Below are 17,607 nucleotides of genomic sequence, written 5' to 3'. Positions count from 1 at the left end.
GAAGCTGGAAATGGCCCTCAGTTAACAATTGGCAAGAAAACGGGGGCCTTGGTCCTACCGCCAGAAGGAACTGAATTCTGCCAACTGTTGGTTAAGCTAAGTTTGAGGTGATTTGTTAGGACAGAATGAAAAACGAATAGTGAGGAGAGACGTCAGACAAACCCAAACTGAGGGACGCACGAATAGTGAGGAGAGACGTCAGACAAACCCAAACTGAGGGACGCAGGGTTAGTCATCAAGCACATAGAAAGAACTCAAAATTTGTACGAACAAGACACAAACAGCTAATTAGAAAAACGGGCAAGAATGAATGAGCGTTTCACAGAGGAAATGGGAATGGACGATACAAATACAAGCAGATTTACGCCATTTGTAATTACGGAGAACAAATTAAAACCACAAGGAAATTCCAGTCTATTCCCTGGATTGGCCAAATTGATGATACCAGTTGTTGGTGACAATGTAGAACAAGGGTCCACAGCCTTTGGGCCGTGGGCCAAACTGGGCCAGCCAATGCTTTTGTAAATAAACGTGTATGCTGTAGGGTTGCCTTCCCTGAAACCCCGCTCCTCTCCGGAAGGCGCGGCGACACCCTTTCCTTCCTGCCCTCCACTGCCCTTCCGGATGGGGGCTCTGCAGGGGGAGTCCCTAGTTCTCCAGCCCTGCAAGGTGGGGTGCAGTATCCCAGTAAGACGAGCGCCCCGCCCCTCTCATTGGTTCCCGCCCCTCCTAGCCCCGCCCCTCAACGCCTAGCTTATGCCGAGCCCCGCCCCTCCCTGCCAGGCCCTACCCCGCCCGCCGCAGGCCCCGCCCTCGTGTCGTCACTTCCGGGCAGAGGATCCCACGGAAGGCGGAAGTGCCCGTGCGGGGCGGCCGCGATGCTAGGCTGAGCAGTGCCTGGTTGGCATCTTGGCAGCTCTTCCGGGTTTGGGCACAGGGAAGCGGAGGCGGCAGGCGGGAGTGAACGGGGGACGATGCCTTGAGGAGGCCGCGGGGCCTGGCGGGGTCTGGAGGTTGACCGCCCCCGCCGTCTTCCCGCGAGGCCGCCTCCTCCAGGCAGCCGACCGTCCCGCTCAGGGCCTCGCGCCCCGCTGTCTACCAGGCGCCTCGCACCCGGACTCCCGGGCCCCAGCCCCCGCGCTATGACCGCGGCCGCCGCCTCCAACTGGGGGCTGATCATGAACATAGTGAACAGCATCGTAGGGGTCAGTGTACTCACCATGCCCTTCTGCTTCAAACAGGTGAGTCCAGCGGGCAGTGGGCGGCGCCCTCGCCGCTCCGGGCGCACCTCGCTCCCGGCCCGCTGCTCACCCGCTCGGGTGGAACTAGGGCGGGGTGGAGGCGGCTCTGCGGCCGCCCGCCTCGGGGTCCGCAGGAGGAACCCAAGAGATGAAAAGCTCACGCAGTCTCGGCGCTGTCAGCGAGTTCCCCACAGTTAATATCGTCACTTAAGACGGAAGCGCAAAGAGCAGCAAAGCAAAACGATCTCCCCAAAATGGACAGTGACCCGAGGAGTCAGTGTTACTTTTCTTTATTGTCATTTTTTAAAAACTCTGACCCTACTCCCCCGCCTTCAGAGAAGCACACACTCAGTCAGGTCCCCCAGGCCTTGGAACTAGATTGGGGCGTTGCTTACAAAGTGATCACAGAGTTTGCCAGGTTGTACACTTAAGATCTTTGCATTTTGCGATGTGCAAATATTACCTCAATTGAAAAAATCGGAAATATTAAAAAATTGGTATCATGCCAACATGAAATAGCACAGGAAAGGAAGTCACCGTTTCTGAGGGGTGGATTCGTTTGGCTTCTGTTTTGATAATCCACAAATAAACAGGCATTTGGTACTTTGGGAAACGGAGGTTGTTGGTTGATGGAATCATCAAATTGGGTAACTTATTTTCTAACAATTCCCTTCTCAGCTTCCTGTGTGCCAAGGGTGGAGTTGCTCCCCCAGCCCCATGGGGGCCTGAGGGGTAGGAGGGGTGGGACACGGGAACGGCAGGTGACTGTCAAGTCAGCCAAGACGAGTCTTGTGTGATGAAACCAAATGGGTAGAAAAATGAGAAATAGATGGATATTTTGGAACTGAAAATGGTCACCAGTAGTTTAATTTTAGATTAACAGACACTTTGCATTTTTCATATTTAGCATGTTTTGGATAAAAATAGCAAAAAAAATATTTTTCAACCTGGAGATTTCGATTCTCCACCTGGCGCTGCAGCCTGTCGGGGTGAAAATGCGTTTAGGGTTCCCTTGTGAGTTCTTGCTCTCACTTGGCTGATGAGCATGTTGGCGGAAGGATGGAGGCCCCGCAGGCAGTTGTAGGAAGCTGAGCTGGCGGCTTCTTGCGCCCCTGGGGCAACATCTGTATCTGGGCATTGTGAATCCCAGCGTGGGTGGCCAGCTCTGGGTGTTTCTGGAAGGACATCGTGTCCCAGAGTGCACTGCAACTTGCCTGGCACAGAGCTGCACCCTGGGTCGCGGAGTTGGCTGGTGGTGCATCTGCAAGTCCCATGCTGCCAGCCTTCATGCCTGCGTGGGATGTGCCACTGTGGCAGGGCTCTTTGTAGACACCTGAGAAATACACTTTGGGGTCCAGAAGATTTGGCTGTCCACAGACTTCGAGTGTCTTCCATGTGGTGGGCACAGGCCCCTGCCAAGGCATTTAAACATGGGCCAGCCTGACTTGCTCAGGAAGAGCTCATAGCTCAGTGGTGGAAGTTCGCATAGAAATCAGGACCTGGAAATGTTCACCGTCCCCAGGGCCTGGCAGAGTTAGGAGGGCTGTGCTCCTGTGGTCTCAGCGTCTTCTCCTCTGAGGGAAGGCCCTGGCCAGAGCACAGCAGGAGGCAAGCGGGCGACTTGGCATGTGTAATGTTAGTGTCTGGCAGCCAAGTCACTTAAAAATGTTTGGTTTTGGGGCTTGGCTTTTTTTGTTTGTTTGTTTGGTTTTAGTAATTTTGGTACTGTTAAAAAACTTCACATTTCATTGAAGTATAATGTGCATACAGAAAAGTGCACATTTTAGCTGTTCTCTTGATGAATTTTCATACAGTGAGCCAACACATGTAACTATTAATAGCTCCCACCCCAAGGAGCATAACCGTGCCCGCACCCCTCTGGTCAATAAAGGGTCCACCTGTGCACTGCGCACACCAGAGATCAGTGTTGCCTGTTTTTTAGCTTCATGGGAATGGAATTATGTTGTATGTTCGTTTTAATGTCTGGCTAGTCTTCCAGTTTGTGGACATAGCACAATTTATTTATTCTTTTGCCTCTGCTGGGCACATTTGGTGTTTCCTCCCTGGGGCCCCGTGAACGCCCACGCACGGCCTCTGAGTCTGTGTCTGCCTTTCTGTGGGGTATCTCCCTCCGAGTAAAGAGCAGAATCGTAGGCTTTGTGTACGTTCAGCTCTAGTAGATACGAATAGGACATTTGGGTTGTTTCTTCCGTTTCTGGATTACGGATAAACTTGCTATAAACATTGGCATTCAGGTTTTCACATGAACACATGTTTTCATTTCTCTTGGGTAAATACCTAGAGTGCAATTGCTGGGTCAGATGGTAAGTATCTGTTTAACTTATGAGAAAGGTGTAAATGTCATTGTTAATCTTTTCCTTCCAGAATATCTTTACCATTCATAGTTGTTGATCCACGTGGTAGAAGGTGGTACACTGCAGGGGTGTGCAGAGAACTGGGGAGACATCAGCTAGTTGTTCATTAAGACTCTCAGAGCGGCCAGGAAGGAAACGGAACCTGGTGTTCTTTTAGGATCACACACAGATCTTAGGTCCCTGGACAAAGCGTGTGGCCGCCATCCAGGGGAATGGTCCCCGTCAGTGCTGAGGCCGGGGAAGTGTGTGTGTGTGGGGGGGGTTTGGAAACCACAGACGTGCCGGTCAATGTGAGGTACATACAGCAGGACAGTTTTACCTTGTTAATGTGTCTTTTTCTTTTACCTTTCAGTGTGGCATCGTCCTGGGGGCCCTGCTCTTGGTTTTCTGCTCTTGGATGACGCACCAGTCCTGTATGTTCTTGGTGAAATCCGCCAGCCTGAGCAAACGGAGGACCTACGCCGGCCTGGGTGAGATGCTGGCTCTCGCACTGGTGGCTGGACCCCACTGAGCACCTTCGTAAGAAGCGCAGTGCTCTGGTCCGGGGGTGGGGGCCTTACTCCTTTACTTATTCCACTTTTCTTCCACTGTGTTTTTACAGAGTTCCTTGAACAGCAATTATTTTCCTTATTTTAAGATTTAGTGCAATTCTTAAAACTAGTTACTATAATCACATGCTTCCAAACTGAGGTAATAGGAGGGTCTGAGGGGAAGTCTCCCTCCCGCCCTTGTTGTCCTTTAAGCAAATACACCCGAGAGTCTCACTCCACATTCAGGCAGAAGCAGCAGCCCCCAGCCCTCTGCGGACTTGCTTATTGTCTGTCCCTCCTGAGTCCCAGAGCTGCCCAACAGGGCCTTGCTCTACCTCCCCCACCCCTAATGTCACAGAGGACACTGTGCTTGGGTAGGCTTGTCGCCAGGCTCAAGTCACCCGTCTGCCCAGTGGTGTTCTCTGTTCCCTGATGCTACTGGTTGCAGTTTTATTTCCTTTAGTTTTCTTTCTTCCTTTGATTGCGGTGGAGGGGGAGAAGGCTGCGCTTTGTGTTTCCTTTCAATTTGGAATATTCTGGCAGCTTGGCTCTGGGGCCAGGCCCTCACTTTCCTGCTGCCCTCGGGCTGCCTTGTGAAGACCACATTGTTTCTGCAGACCCTGCGGCTCTGCAGTTTGTTCTTGGGAAATTCAGTGTGGGTGTTGAAATAGCAACATGCGTGTCTCAGGAGCCGGTGTGTGCGTGTCTGGGGAAAATTCCTGGCCCCCTGATGAAAGCATTTGACCCCCCAGCCAGTGTGTGGCCGGGATGCTGGGTCCTCCCGAGGAGGCCTTCCCTGGCCCTCAGCTCACAGCTGTCACAGCGAGGGGAGACGGTGTGCAGAGTTCCAGGGGCCAAAGAAAACAGAGACATCTGCAGGACCCACGTGTGGGCTTTTGGCAGCACAGCCTCTGCTTCCTTCCAAGACTGGTCTCCACTTTGCATTGGCACTGAGATACTAGCATTTGTTCTGACCTCAGGACTGAAGGGCGCTTCCTTCTTCCTCTGCGATGAGAATGGTGCTGTCGGACTCTTGTTGTTGGAGTCACCGAAGGAAGTGAAATTTACTGGCTGACCTTGACCGTGGTGAGAGCTCATTTAGCTTGGGATGAAATGTGTGCCAGGCCGCCCCTCCCTCCACCTGCATGGCCAGGTTCTTTGGGGTGACACTTTTTATCCCGCTGAGGGTCTCTGTACAGTGGAGTTCCTGTGGCTGACGCCCCAGGAAATGCTTGGCTGTGCCTGAAAGAGGGCAGGTGACCCGAGATAAGGGAGGCCCTGGATTTTGACAGCTGCTTGTCTGTGATTCTTAGAAATCCCTGACAAGGCAAACCGGTTTGGCTACATGTGGAAGACTGAAAGAAAGCTGCCCGTGGACACCCTTCCACGTGGCTGCCTGGGGCTCCCACTTTTAACTGGTTGGGGTGACCGCAGCCCACTTCTTACTGCTAGAAGCAAAAAGGTTCGAAACCACCAGTGGTCTTCCGCCGTGTCTTTGGTACCAAACAAGGTGGCTTCCACAGAGTCCCCGGCGCCAGGCTGAGCATCAGCTACCTTTTGTCCTGGCTTGGTCTTGGCCCGTCTCTCAGAAATGGAGGGACCCAGCACTTGGAAAGGAGCTGAGACAGGAAGAGCTGAGAATCTCCCTACCCCGTGGGTCAGCAGCCCTGGGCTGGCTCCTGCTATTGCTACGCCATTTTTCCCCGTCCTCCCTTTCTCCTGGGTAAGAGATGCCACCGAGAGCTTGCACTGTGGCCAGAGAGGGTGGCCTGAGAGGAGAGCCTGCTGCATCCGGGTGCCACAGGCCAGGACAGACAGCCTGGGGCATCAGATCCCGTGGCGCGTGTCATCTGCTGGATCCTTGGGCATCGGCCAGCTGGGGGGGCAAGGAGATGGACAGACGGCCTCCGTCAGACTTGGGGACAGTGCCAGGATGGTGTGGAAGTGTCCGGAGCAGCAAGCAGAGCTTGAACAACTAGCCCATCTAAGTCGCTTAGCCCTTGGCAGTCACAGGGTGTGGTCAGTGTGTGGTTGCAGCGTGTGGCATCTGCTGCAGACCGGACTTTGCCTGTTTGGGGAATCAGCACCGGCGGATTTTTTTCTTGGTGGTGTTTGTGTTTGTGGTATTTTGTTTGCTGCTTCTGGGCTATTTCTGTGAATTTCATTCTCTTCGCACCTGCTGCTCCCTTGCCCTGCGTTCCCTGCCTTCACGTAGACCTTTCTAAACCCCGTTTTCTGAAGATGCACAGAAGTACCAGCGAGTCAGGCGCCTTCAGCGCCCACGCCCCAGAGCCCGCGCTGTTGACAGTGTGGCCCGCACCTCTGCCCCCTCAGGTGTGATCAGCAGCGCTCCTGGCAAGGCGTCTAGCCTGTCAGTCCTGTGCCCGCCTGCCCGCCCACGGTCCTGGGCAGGTGGGGCCTGCAGAGGCCCGTTCACAGCACCTTTCCCGCCTGTCCTGGGATGTGTGACCTGCACAGGTGGCTGCTTGGCTAGGGAAATGAAGGCCATAAAAGCAAGCTTTCTGACACCCGGGGGGCTGTACACCCTCCCCCCCTGCGTTTACCCAACACACATTCACTGTCCCCTGTGCATGTGGCAATGGGGAGTCAAATGCCATCTAAGGCCTGGCTCTGGGAATGGCTGGTTGAGGCCACGCTCCCAACTTGAGCAGCAGGGTTTGCTGCAGGCACCCCATCTCTGCTGCTGCTGCTGGGTGTCGGCAAGCAGGGGGCTTCGGACGGTGGTGGAGAGATGGGAGTGAGGCTGGGGTCCTGCTCAGAATGAGGTGGGTTCAGAGTCAGCTCTGCGTCACAGCAGCCTCGGAGCTGTGCGTCAGGCTGTGGCCCAGGAGAAGCTGACCCGGTGTCTCGGGGCCCAGGGAGGCTGCCGCCGGCCTCCCCCAGAAAAGACTGGAGAGCTCCTTCTGAGACATTGGTCTCAGCCAGAGCACTGTTGAGACCACTGGCCCCTCGTCCCCATGCGGCCCCTCGTCCCCATATGGCCTGGCCGGTTAGCTGCCGAGTACTCGTCATGGCTGGGCAGGAAGGCCTGCCCTCGGAGCGTTCGGTCCACTCCCAGGTGCACTGGCTCAGAAAGTCCTTTCCCATTGATGCCGCCCAGCCTTGGGGGGGCTGGTCTGGTGCTGTGGTTCCACCCTAGAGGGGCAGGAGGACAGACCAGGGCCCCTCGCCCTCCCAGAGCCACCCCAGGTAGGAGGCTAAGGGGTAGGGGGCTGCCAGACCTTTGTATTTGAGACTCAGGGTTAGAGGCTTCTGAGGGATTAACACCTGAAATGGTGTGTGTGGTGGGGTGTGTGTGTGTGAGGGGCTGGCCTCAGTGAAAGAAAGGGGGAGAACACGGGGGCTGGAGCACCAGGCCCCTCTCAGCGTGGGCCACACCTTGGAGGCTGCCCCCTTCGGATGTCATTCTGGGAACCAGTTGCATCTGCCTGGGTGAAGAAGGGCTACCTCCCAACGCGGTCCTCTGACTTTGCAGAGCCCCTTCCGTTTCCTCTGTCGAGGATGCCGGTGTGCCCTGGACTCTCCCTGGCAGGTGCCCTGAGCATTTAGAATATGTTTAGATGCTGAGCTTCCTTTTGGAGAAGATGAAGGAGTGAGATGGCCAGGAGCTTGCCACATCCACGTTCGGGACACTCGGTTTTTGTCGTGTCTGGGGAGTGCTGCCTGGCGTTGGCACCAGAAGGCTTGGAGGCTTTCCTTTTGGTGATAGCACGGCCTTGGGCCGTTGCCTGCTCTGGAGTTCTTCATTTTTGAGGTTCTCATTGCCCTTGGTCAGCACCCCGTGCAAGGATGTGTGCCAGGTTCAGGTTGCTCCGTGGTGGAAACGGGCTTTGTTAGATGCACCTGAGGAGCAAGTCTGCCCAGAGACCAGGTAGCTGCGGAGGTGGGGGACCCGCAGCGGAAGCCTTCGCCCTGCAGCTTCGCCGGTGCAGCCGGGCCGATGCCAGGCTTCCTTGCTTTGGCGTGCCCTGCCTCCTCCTGAGTGATTGAAAGGAACGACAGGTGCTTTTGCACTCATTCGTGCCACTGGCTTGTGTGCATCCTGCGTTCCGAGTCTCCCCACAAGGTCCTGGTCTGGGTGAGGGAGGGACACGGGGCCGGAAGCTGGGGCCATCCTGTCACACGCACCCCGTTCTGGTTGCTCCTGGGAGACAGGATGTCCCTCTGCCCTCATCCCGCTGGACTGTGGGGGACGTAGGGGTACTGGGCCACTGTTAGGTCCTGGAGGGGCCTTGTCGAGTCAACTCAAAGCAATTCTGTGGTTGGGAACGAGGGACAGGCGGCTCTTCTCCGCTGTGGGACGTGTCAGGTGTGTGAGGCGCACTGGTTACCTGCGAGGCTCCTTCACTGTCGACCTTGAAAGGTGGCAGGCCCGAGAGTGCTTGTCCCCTCCCATCCCAAAGTGCCATCCTAGAAAGCATTGTCTAAATGTTCTGAAACCACAGAGTGAACGTACATGCCCTTAGCCAGGCCCTCCGGTGCGGGCTGTGAAAACTGGGTGCATTGGGCTGGGGCTGAAGCTGACTGGGCCTCCTGGGCACCTCTCAGCCCTGTCCCTAGCCAGCCCAGGCCCGCAGGCAGGGCACCTTCATTCCAGGCCGGCCTCCTCACCGTTGCTCTGCTGGGTGGGAAATGGTTACTTTGCAGAGATGTTTTTCTTCTCTTTTCTCTTTTTTTCTGAATGAAAAAAAACAACCTGTTTGTCTTCCTTTGCTTTGTTCTTGTTTTATGTGGTTTTCATTTGTCGATTGTGGATCTGGAAAAAAAATCACAGGACTAAAATAAAAATATATTCCCCTTATGCCCACCCTTAAAGCTCCAGACCAACAGCTTTTTGTCAAATTGCCCTTCACAGCTTTTCTCAGAAACGTTTTTCCTGATGTGCTTGCTTCTCATGTTGTTGGATTGACCATTCCCTCTTTCCTTTCGCACTAGCGTTTCACGCCTACGGAAAAGCCGGAAAGATGCTGGTGGAGACCAGGTAGGCGGTGCCCCTTTGCCTCGTGATTCTCTGCTCTCCCTCACCTGTAGCTAAAGAGAAACTTGGCCATTGTTACAAAATAAATGATATGTTTCAGATGTGGATTGGTTTATAGCTTACAATGTCTTTCTGATGTTACTAAATATTTGAAAGTTCAATTTATTGTACCCTTAAAATGATTAACATCAAGGTTAAAGCCTTATTTACGTCTCACTAAGGAAAATGCAAAAATAGAAAACCCGGGAACATAGCAAAATCGCGCTCCCTCAGTCATAGCTAACCTTTCCGTACGGTTCCTGACACTTACACGCCCGATCCCCAAATACTGTTGCATAAAGGAAGCATTAAGTTGGAAATGTCATATTTCTCTCCCTTTGGAGTAAAATTTTATGAGATGAAAAATTGCTGGGAGATTGCCCTTTTGGGCTTCAAAATTCGGGACCTGTAAACTCAGAGGCACAGCCCTTTCTGAAAGCCTTTGGTTGTCCTGTGACTTGTCCGACATCACAGTGTACTTTTGTGGCACCTGAGAGGACTTTCAGAACTTCCTATGGAGAGAAGAATATAAAACCCCATAAAGGAGAGTTTGGTGTTATTTACTGTTCATTCCAAGTAAAACAGAGGGCCCCGCAGAACATACCCAGGTCCTGTAAACTTGAACGTGTGGAATCCCATCTTTCATTCCGCTTGGCCTTCGGGTCATCACGTGCCAGCAGTGGTCTATCGGGGACCGGGCTCGGCGTCCTCTCCCCGGGACCACGAGCGCAGCCCAAGCCCGGTCCTCAGCTGAGGGCCCGGCTGCGGCCGTGCTGAGCCCGGCTCCTGGGAAACGCCATGGAAAGCACGACCTCCTTCTTTGCAGCATGATCGGGCTGATGCTGGGGACCTGCATTGCCTTCTACGTTGTCATTGGCGACTTGGGGTCCACCTTCTTTGCTCGGCTGTTTGGGTTTCAGGTAAGGACCCTCTCTGTGTCGGGATGCTTGTGTGACACCCCTGACAGCCCCCGTCTCAGACCTGCGGGAGCAGGCGGGCCAGCTGAGCCCCGCGCTGTGTCCCCAGGTCACTGGCACCTTCCGCGTGCTCCTGCTCTTCGCCGTGTCGCTGTGCATCGTGCTCCCGCTGAGCCTGCAGCGCAACATGATGGCCTCCATCCAGTCCTTCAGCGCCATGGCCCTGCTCTTCTACACCATGTTCATGTTCGTGGTGAGTGTCGGCCCTCGCTGCTCGGGCTGGCGAGAGCGGAGCTAAGAGCCCGCGAGGTGAGGTGAGAATTGTGCCCACGAGCCCCGGTGGAGGCAGGCTCCGGGCAGGGCCGGGGCTCGGAGCTCGTTCCCTGGGAAGTGAAGGTGCGGGGAGGAGCTTTATGTGGGTCTGTGGCCAGGAGTCACAGTCAGTGTTTGGTCACGGGGGACGTGGTTTTCTCAGTGAGCGTCTCTGAGCCACTAGATCGGAGGTCCAGTGTGCAGCTGGTGCTCAGAACATTTAGTTCGCACCGAGCGCTAAGCTTGGAGGCCGATCCGCAGAGCCCAGGACCTGGGCCCGCGTGCCTGTTCACTGGCAGGGTCCGAAATGTCGTTCCTGGGGATGGAACCTGGAGGGCTCTGCAGTTGGTTTTCCTTAGAAGACTGAGCACAGGTTGGGGGCTTTCCCGGTGTCCCTGTGCCGTGAGTGCCAGTCTGGGACCGTGACCCACTGCTCTCCAGACATCCCGTCCTTGTGGGTTTATCTTTTAAAACATGTCCGTGCAGGGCTAGGGAAGGACCTTCCCAGTTTGGGGGACCATACTGTCACCTGAGGCAAGGGGTGAGCACGGTGCGTGGGCCTCACTGCTCACTGTCTGCACTAAGCGGCCCCTGCGCAGGCAGCTGTCCCGGGGGCCAGGCAGGCTCTGCAGCCAGTGCCCCTCATGGCAGCACTGGGCCAGCTTGTGGCCCAGCAGAGGGCACAGCCCCCAGCTGGCAGCACGTGGGCGAGATGGGTGGGAAGCGCTGCACGCTGTCCTGCCTCCCTCCCACCGCGGCGGCCTGGCAGGGCCCTGCCTGTTCTTGCTGACTGGTCCCCGAGCGCCTCTTTCTCCCCTCACACAGATTGTGCTGTCCTCGCTCAAGCATGGCCTCTTCAGGGCACAGTGGCTGCAGCAGGTCAGCTACATCCGCTGGAGGGGCGTTTTCCGCTGCATCCCCATCTTTGGCATGTCCTTCGCCTGTCAGTCGTAAGTACTGCCTGTTCCTGGAGGCCCCGAGGTGGGTGGGGGAACGAAACGATGCTGGACGAGGGGCTTCCACCTGTTTTCTTTAATTGGACAGTGCAGGCCACCGAAGAGTCATGTCTTGTTCAGTTGTGACCCTTTTCCCTCTGCGTTTATGTATATTTTATGTAGGGAAATTGACTTTATTCCCAAGATATGTTGCTGGCACTGCTGGTGAGAGCACCCAGTGTGCCAAATCCCCAACGAGAAGAGCTGGCTGTGGGGAGCTTGAAACAACCCAAATCATCTGATCCACAGTCCCGAGCCTTTTGCCAGAAGTTAGCTGTCTGTGTGAGAATATATAAACGGCAGTTGCACAAACACCGACTTCAGGCTGCTGCTGGGATGCTCTGGGGGTGTGTGTGCATGTGTGAGCACGCAGGCCTTCTCCCTGGCACGCCGAGCTCTGGGAGTGCGAATCGGGCTGTTTCCGTCATTTCAGCAGTACCGCCTTCCTTACCAGTGACACGAGCCAGTGACTCGTGCCCGCCCTGGATGGTAACAGGCTCAAGAGAGGCATCAGCCTGGTTCTGGTGGGAAAGCCTGCAGGTGTGCAGGGGCTGGCAGGACAGGCCCCCGTCACCCTGGTGGGCATGGCTGTGCCAGTTATAAACCAGTGTGATGGAAACACGTTCGTCCTGCTGTGTTCACGCCCAGTGTGAGGCCAGACCGGTATCCCCTTGTCTCGTCTGTCTGAGCAGCTCTTGCTGTCCAGTGTCCCCTTTACACATTCAGTGACAGAAGGTACATTCTCTCACCAGGCACCTAGTTACCAGTTGTCCTTTCTGTCTTGAGTTTGCCTTTTAAAAAACAAACCCGTGGTCAATCTATTATGGTGGTGGCCACGTAGTTGCATTTGGTTCTTAGGTCAGATCATAGGTTCTGGAAGGGTTGTGAGCACTTGTCGTCTGCGGCTCACAAAGGGCGTCTGTCTGTAGATATGACGTGTCCCCCCAGTAAGCAGCTGTGAGGGGTCCTCGGAGCTCGGCATGGCCCGTCCATTGCCTCCCCGTCTGAGGGCAGAGACAGAGTGCTTCCCTCCCCCTGCGTCTGCACGGAGTGTCAGGAGGGTGGGTGGGGGCTCCTGCCGGACCCCGTCCGCATGACTGGCCGGCCTCCTTGTTGCAGGGACGGCCAGGCCCCTGGTTTGCCATCGCTCTGTGGCCTTTCTGGTCTCCTTTCGTGGTCGCTCCATGCTGGTGGTGCAGAAACACGAGGCCCTGTGGCCCCGAGGACTCAAGGGTGTGCCAGGCACTGAGGGGCCGGGTCCGTGCAGTCGGGCAGGATAGTGCCCGGGGGCTACACAGAGGAGGCTACATCTAACTCAGGTAAACTGAGTCATGGGGCCAGCTTAGCGAGGCGGCCTGCGAATGCTCTGTGGGGTGCTGAGGTGGTTGGCCGTGGGGTCTCTGGCTCCCGCCGTCAGGGGTCCCCAGGGCTCGGGCAGAATTGGAGGCGCCTTGGCCTTTCCACGATTGTCTATGCATAGTGCCGTCCCCACTGTACCCACAGCTGCCTGGGCAGAGGCTCCTGCCCGAGCATGTGGCTGGGGGAGGGAAGCCCCAGTCCTGACCTGACTGCTCCCACGCTGGGGCTCCCTGGTGTGGACCCTGCACCAGCCTGAGGAGCTGGTCAGCAAGACGTCGGTGCCCTTGCCCCACAGGTCGTCTGCCGTGTTCCTGGGCGGCAGGGGCCCGTGGCCTCCTAGTCCTCAGGCCATCCCTGCCCTCGGGGTGGCCTGATGTGACAGCGTGCCGAGTGGGGAATGGGCCTCAGCTCCTGCCAGCCGGGTCTCCACCTGTTTGGTCGTTTGCTCTGTGGTAAAGTTAGCAGGTCCTCTTCGTTTCCGTTTCACTTTTTAAAGGCGGTTTTAGGGTTTGGCTCCTCAGAATACTGTGCTTCTCTGTTTATTGCCGATGATTTTCTGTCCTGACACACCACCCCCCCAGTGCCTTGGGGCCTGTGCCGGGCTGCGCACAGCGTGACCATGACCGCTGGCCACGGCTGCCTTGGGCCGTGTCTGAGCCCCGCTGGGACCACCTCTCCATCTTTCACCCCCAGTGCAAAGTGTCACCCTTTACCTTCTTGTCTGGACGCCCCCAGCGCAGCTCGCTCCTCCCAGAGCTGCACCCACACCTCCTCCTGGTCTCCTCCGCCCCTTTCTGCCTCTCACAAGCTCATGTGGACACATCCATCCCTTCTTCTCCCACAGCACTGCACGCCTGGCCCGGGCCGTGGGACAGAAGCCGCTCTTCTGTCTCCTTCCACGTGGCTCTGCGTGCCTGCACTGAGGTGCAGAGCTGGGCAGGTTTCCAGGCCTGCCCATGTTTGTTTACATTTCCAGACTCTTGACAGCGGTGCCCTGAACCACTTCCTGCTTTCCCTGCAAGCACAGCAGCCCTGCTGCAGCCCAGCCCTCCTGGAGCGGCCACGCTCCTGCTTCCATGGGACAAATGGCCTTTCACTGGATGGCACTTGTCGCGTGTTTACAGGGAGCAGGTTGGGGAGGGCTCTGAGCGTGTACCCTTCCCCTGTGTTGGGAAATCTTGGCCGCGGCTCTGAGTTACGTGGTGGGAAGTGAGGTGCCGGACTCTGGGCAGGGGGCCTGGGAGCTGGCAGCCGGGAGGGCGTGTCTTTCTCTGGGATCGGCTTTGTGAAGGCACCTGTGTTCACAGCCAGGTTCTGCCCACCTACGACAGCCTGGATGAGCCGTCCGTGAAAACTATGAGCTCCATATTCGCTTCCTCCCTCAACGTGGTCACCACCTTCTACGTCATGGTAGGACCCTGGGCGCCCTCCCGTCCTCCCCACTGTCACCCGTGGCAGTGCCCAGCGTGCGACCGCCTCCCTGCAGCTCCCTACAGTCCCTGGCACGGACTGGCTCTTGCTCCACTGCAGGCCTGCCCTCTGCTCCTGTCCCGTCCCAGAGCCTGGTGGCCCTGGGCAGACCTGCTCCACATCTCCAGTACAGGGCCGCCCTGTGAGCTGCTTCCACCCTAGGGCGGCCATGCCTCCTGTCCCAGGAGGAGCTCCCAGGTGGCGCTGCCTGGGGCCTCTGTCAGCTAATCCGCTATTGAAAGGGGCGTGTCCGTGCGTGTGCAGAAGTGAGAACAGTGGGGAGGGAAGGACCTGAAGCTCCAGCCCACTGTGAGCGACAGCTCACGGGGTCGCTGTCACACCCCCTCCCCGTAGTCCCCATGATGCTCCGGTTTGCTGTTTCATTACACTGCTCATCACATAAACACGTGAAGGTTGTGGCTGGTTTTCCTGAACCACGTGGTTTCAGCTCTTGTCCTGTTTACAACTGGTCGGAGCTGATCGCTGCCACCAGGGCATCCCCGTCCATGAGACATGGTTCACCCCATGGCTCCCTGGTTCAGGTTTCAAACCACATTAAGACCTGGCCCTCTGCGTGAGGCTCGTGGGCACTCTGCCTCCCTCCTCTTCTCACAGGAGCGCCATTATCTTGGTGTCCTGTCGTCCGCATGAAAAGCCATGTGGGCCCCTCCCCTTTAGGTGTTTACCCTTCTCAGCCAGGAGGACGTTTGTGAGCTGGGCATCTGCTGTGCAGGCTGCAGGCCCACCGCACGTCCTCCGCTCTGTCCCCCGCAGGTGGGCTTCTTTGGCTACGTGAGCTTCACCGACCAAATCGCCGGCAATGTGCTGACGCACTTCCCGTCCAACCTGGTGACGCAGACGATCCAAGCAGGCTTCATGATGTCGGTGGCCGTGGGCTTCCCCATGATGATTCTGCCTTGCAGGCAGGCCCTGAACACGCTGTTGTTCGAGCAGCAGGTGAGCTCCCTGCGGACGTGGTCTTCCGCATCTGAGCCATGTTTCTTCCCTTCTGGGCAGCAGACGTGAGCTTCCCCAGCTAAATGCAAAGAAGCGTCAGTTAAAATGAACTCTTTTAGTAGGGAGTTGTTTTTTTAAACCAACTTTGGAGAAACGAGACCGTGCCAGAAGAGACAGGCATTGACTCACACGGGAGACGTGGGGTCAGGCACCGTGGTCCATGTCCCGTGACTTCCCAGCCACACTGCCGCTTTCCCAGAGATGCTACAGAAAGTCCTGGGGGGCGTGAGGAGTTGGGGGGGGCTCGTGGAGGCGCTGGCTTCACCGGCAGCTGGGCCCCGGGGTCAGGGCCCTGTCGTCCTTATGTTTGTGTAACTGAAAATTTTAGCAATTGGGCAAATGATGTGTGAGCCACGAGAGGCTGTTTCAGGCACTGTCGTGTGTTCAGACCCGGCGCGGCCTTGTCCTTTATAGGAAGTTGTCAAACGTCTGGGCTCTCTGACTTGCCGAGTTGACAACAAAAGGCGCACGTGTTATAGCTTGTGCCCAGGGGCATCTTGGGAGCCCGTGGACCTGTGGTTTTTCTCTGTGGCAGTGTCTTGTGTCTCCAGCCAGAGGGTCCTTGAGCCTGGTTTGTGGCATGAGCCAGGACTTCTGGTGGCCATCCAAATCCCACTTGAACTGCTTGGGCCATGAGGAGGGTTGGCTCGTGGTTCCAGAGCGGCCAGGGGAGAGTCCAACAACCCAACGGGAGTGTGGGCCCCCCGGCCTGGAATAGCTGGAACAGGCTCACTGTCCGCACATGTAGCACGTAGTCAAGACAGCACCTCACGGCAGAGCCAAGCCCTGTGGCTGGCTGCCCTCCCTCTCTGGCTTGCCCCCTCACCCCATTAGCTGTCCAGGCACCTGGGCACTAAGCCAGGCGTGATTTTGCACTTCGTCCCTTGGGGGCGATGGTGGGGCATCTCATGTGGCCATGGGGGCGGTGGGGTCCTCCCGATGTCTAGACCAGTGTTCACCCTGTGGGTTGCCAGCTTCCATCTTTCATTGTTCGACGCAAACATGTGCTTCGTATCTGAACAGTGTTTATGTCTTTATAATTTTTATAATTTTTTAATTGAAAGATCAACAGCAACATTAGAGGCGATGTTAAATCAGGAAATAAGCTCATGTACGTCCCTGCATCCTCGTGGGCCTCACTCGGCGTCCGGCGTCTCCTCACAGGGCCCGCAGCTCTCCTTTCACAGTCTTCTCCTGTTGATGGCTAGAGGGTGTCTGTCTCCGTTCTAGAAACCCACAGCCCCTCGCACCTTTGGGCCTTCATCCCTGGTCGGCTGTTCTGGCTGTTGCTGACCTTTCACCCTTCACCTCGGGTACCTCTCTCATGACATCCTCATGCACCTGGCTTCCCCCACTTCCTCTCTTCTTGGAGCATTTCCTGGGTGAACTGGCGTAGGATTTCCTGGGTCAGGAGGGACAGACCTGACTACCTTCGCATCTCACCATCCCAAGGTGGATCAGAGATTCTGGCACCAGCCCCCTCAGCCTGCCTAAGAAAGCTGCCTGTGGGAGAGTCTGTTCTAGAAATTGGGTGCTTGAAATTCTAGTTCTGGAAGGTCCTGAAGCCTCACTTGAGTGGTCAGTCCTGTGTGCCCATCAGTTCTAGAAGCGTCACTGCCATCAGCCGATTTGGTCCTCACCACTGCCTGACCCCACCGTTTACAGATGAGGAAACAAGCACGGAGGTGCAGTAACTTTGGGTTTGGTTACGCCACATCGTGTCCTCTTCTTCCTGCGTGCATGTCACGCGGCTGCTGGAGAGAGGGTGGCAGAGACGAGCATGTGTGAGAGTGCGGGGTTCTGCGGCCCTGAGTCCGCAGGACGCCACACGGAGCCGTGCTGTCGTCCGTACCGCACGGCACTCTACAAATCTCTCCCGTGGTGTTGCTCTGAAAGGAAAGCACAGGGACTTGCCACCGACATTTCAAACCAAAGCTGTAAAATTCGCGTCCGTGCCTGACGAGGAGCAGCCTGTGCCTTCCTGGCACCTTGAGGGTTTGGGTTTCAGATTCCCACTGAGGTTGCTGAGCCGCCTGCATCTGATGGGACCTCCTGGGCAGACCCGCCTGGGGTGCTGGCAGGCTCTGCGTGGGCTGGCTTGCAGGATCGCAGGCGTCCCAAGGCTTTTCTGTTTGTATCTTTTCTCCTGTAGCAAAAAGATGGGACTTTTGCGGCCGGAGGCTACATGCCGCCTCTGCGGTTCAAAGCGCTCACCCTCTCGGTCGTGTTTGGAACCATGGTCGGTGGAATCATGATCCCGAACGGTAAGTGGGAGGGCCACCCTGTGGCTGGCTTCCTGCTGGGGTGGTCCTGTCCCTGTTCTCCATCGCTGCTGTGACGTGTTAGGGCTCAG

At 56.5% G+C, this 17,607-nt stretch overlaps 1 protein-coding gene across 2 annotated transcripts in view; it reads left to right on the top strand.

Annotated features, from left to right (window-relative positions):
* The first annotated feature begins 842 nt into the window (after positions 1 to 842).
* SLC38A10 (solute carrier family 38 member 10) overlaps positions 843 to 17,607 on the top strand; it is a 38,510-nt gene continuing 21,745 nt past the window's right edge. For both annotated transcript variants that reach the window (XM_033090404.1, XM_033090403.1), the window contains exons 1-9: positions 843 to 1,241; positions 3,969 to 4,086; positions 9,103 to 9,148; positions 10,011 to 10,104; positions 10,211 to 10,354; positions 11,239 to 11,363; positions 14,075 to 14,177; positions 15,012 to 15,194; positions 17,407 to 17,518. In XM_033090404.1, coding sequence (XP_032946295.1) covers positions 1,143 to 1,241; positions 3,969 to 4,086; positions 9,103 to 9,148; positions 10,011 to 10,104; positions 10,211 to 10,354; positions 11,239 to 11,363; positions 14,075 to 14,177; positions 15,012 to 15,194; positions 17,407 to 17,518 — 1,024 coding nt within the window. In that variant the 5' untranslated portion in view covers positions 843 to 1,142. The remainder of the gene's footprint in view (positions 1,242 to 3,968; positions 4,087 to 9,102; positions 9,149 to 10,010; positions 10,105 to 10,210; positions 10,355 to 11,238; positions 11,364 to 14,074; positions 14,178 to 15,011; positions 15,195 to 17,406; positions 17,519 to 17,607) is intronic.

Source organism: Rhinolophus ferrumequinum, chromosome 21 (genome assembly GCF_004115265.2).
Source record: "Rhinolophus ferrumequinum isolate MPI-CBG mRhiFer1 chromosome 21, mRhiFer1_v1.p, whole genome shotgun sequence".
Taxonomy (NCBI): Eukaryota; Metazoa; Chordata; class Mammalia; order Chiroptera; family Rhinolophidae; genus Rhinolophus; species Rhinolophus ferrumequinum.
Note: the sequence above shows the minus strand (reverse complement) of the source record. Positions and strands in the feature narration are given on the sequence as shown.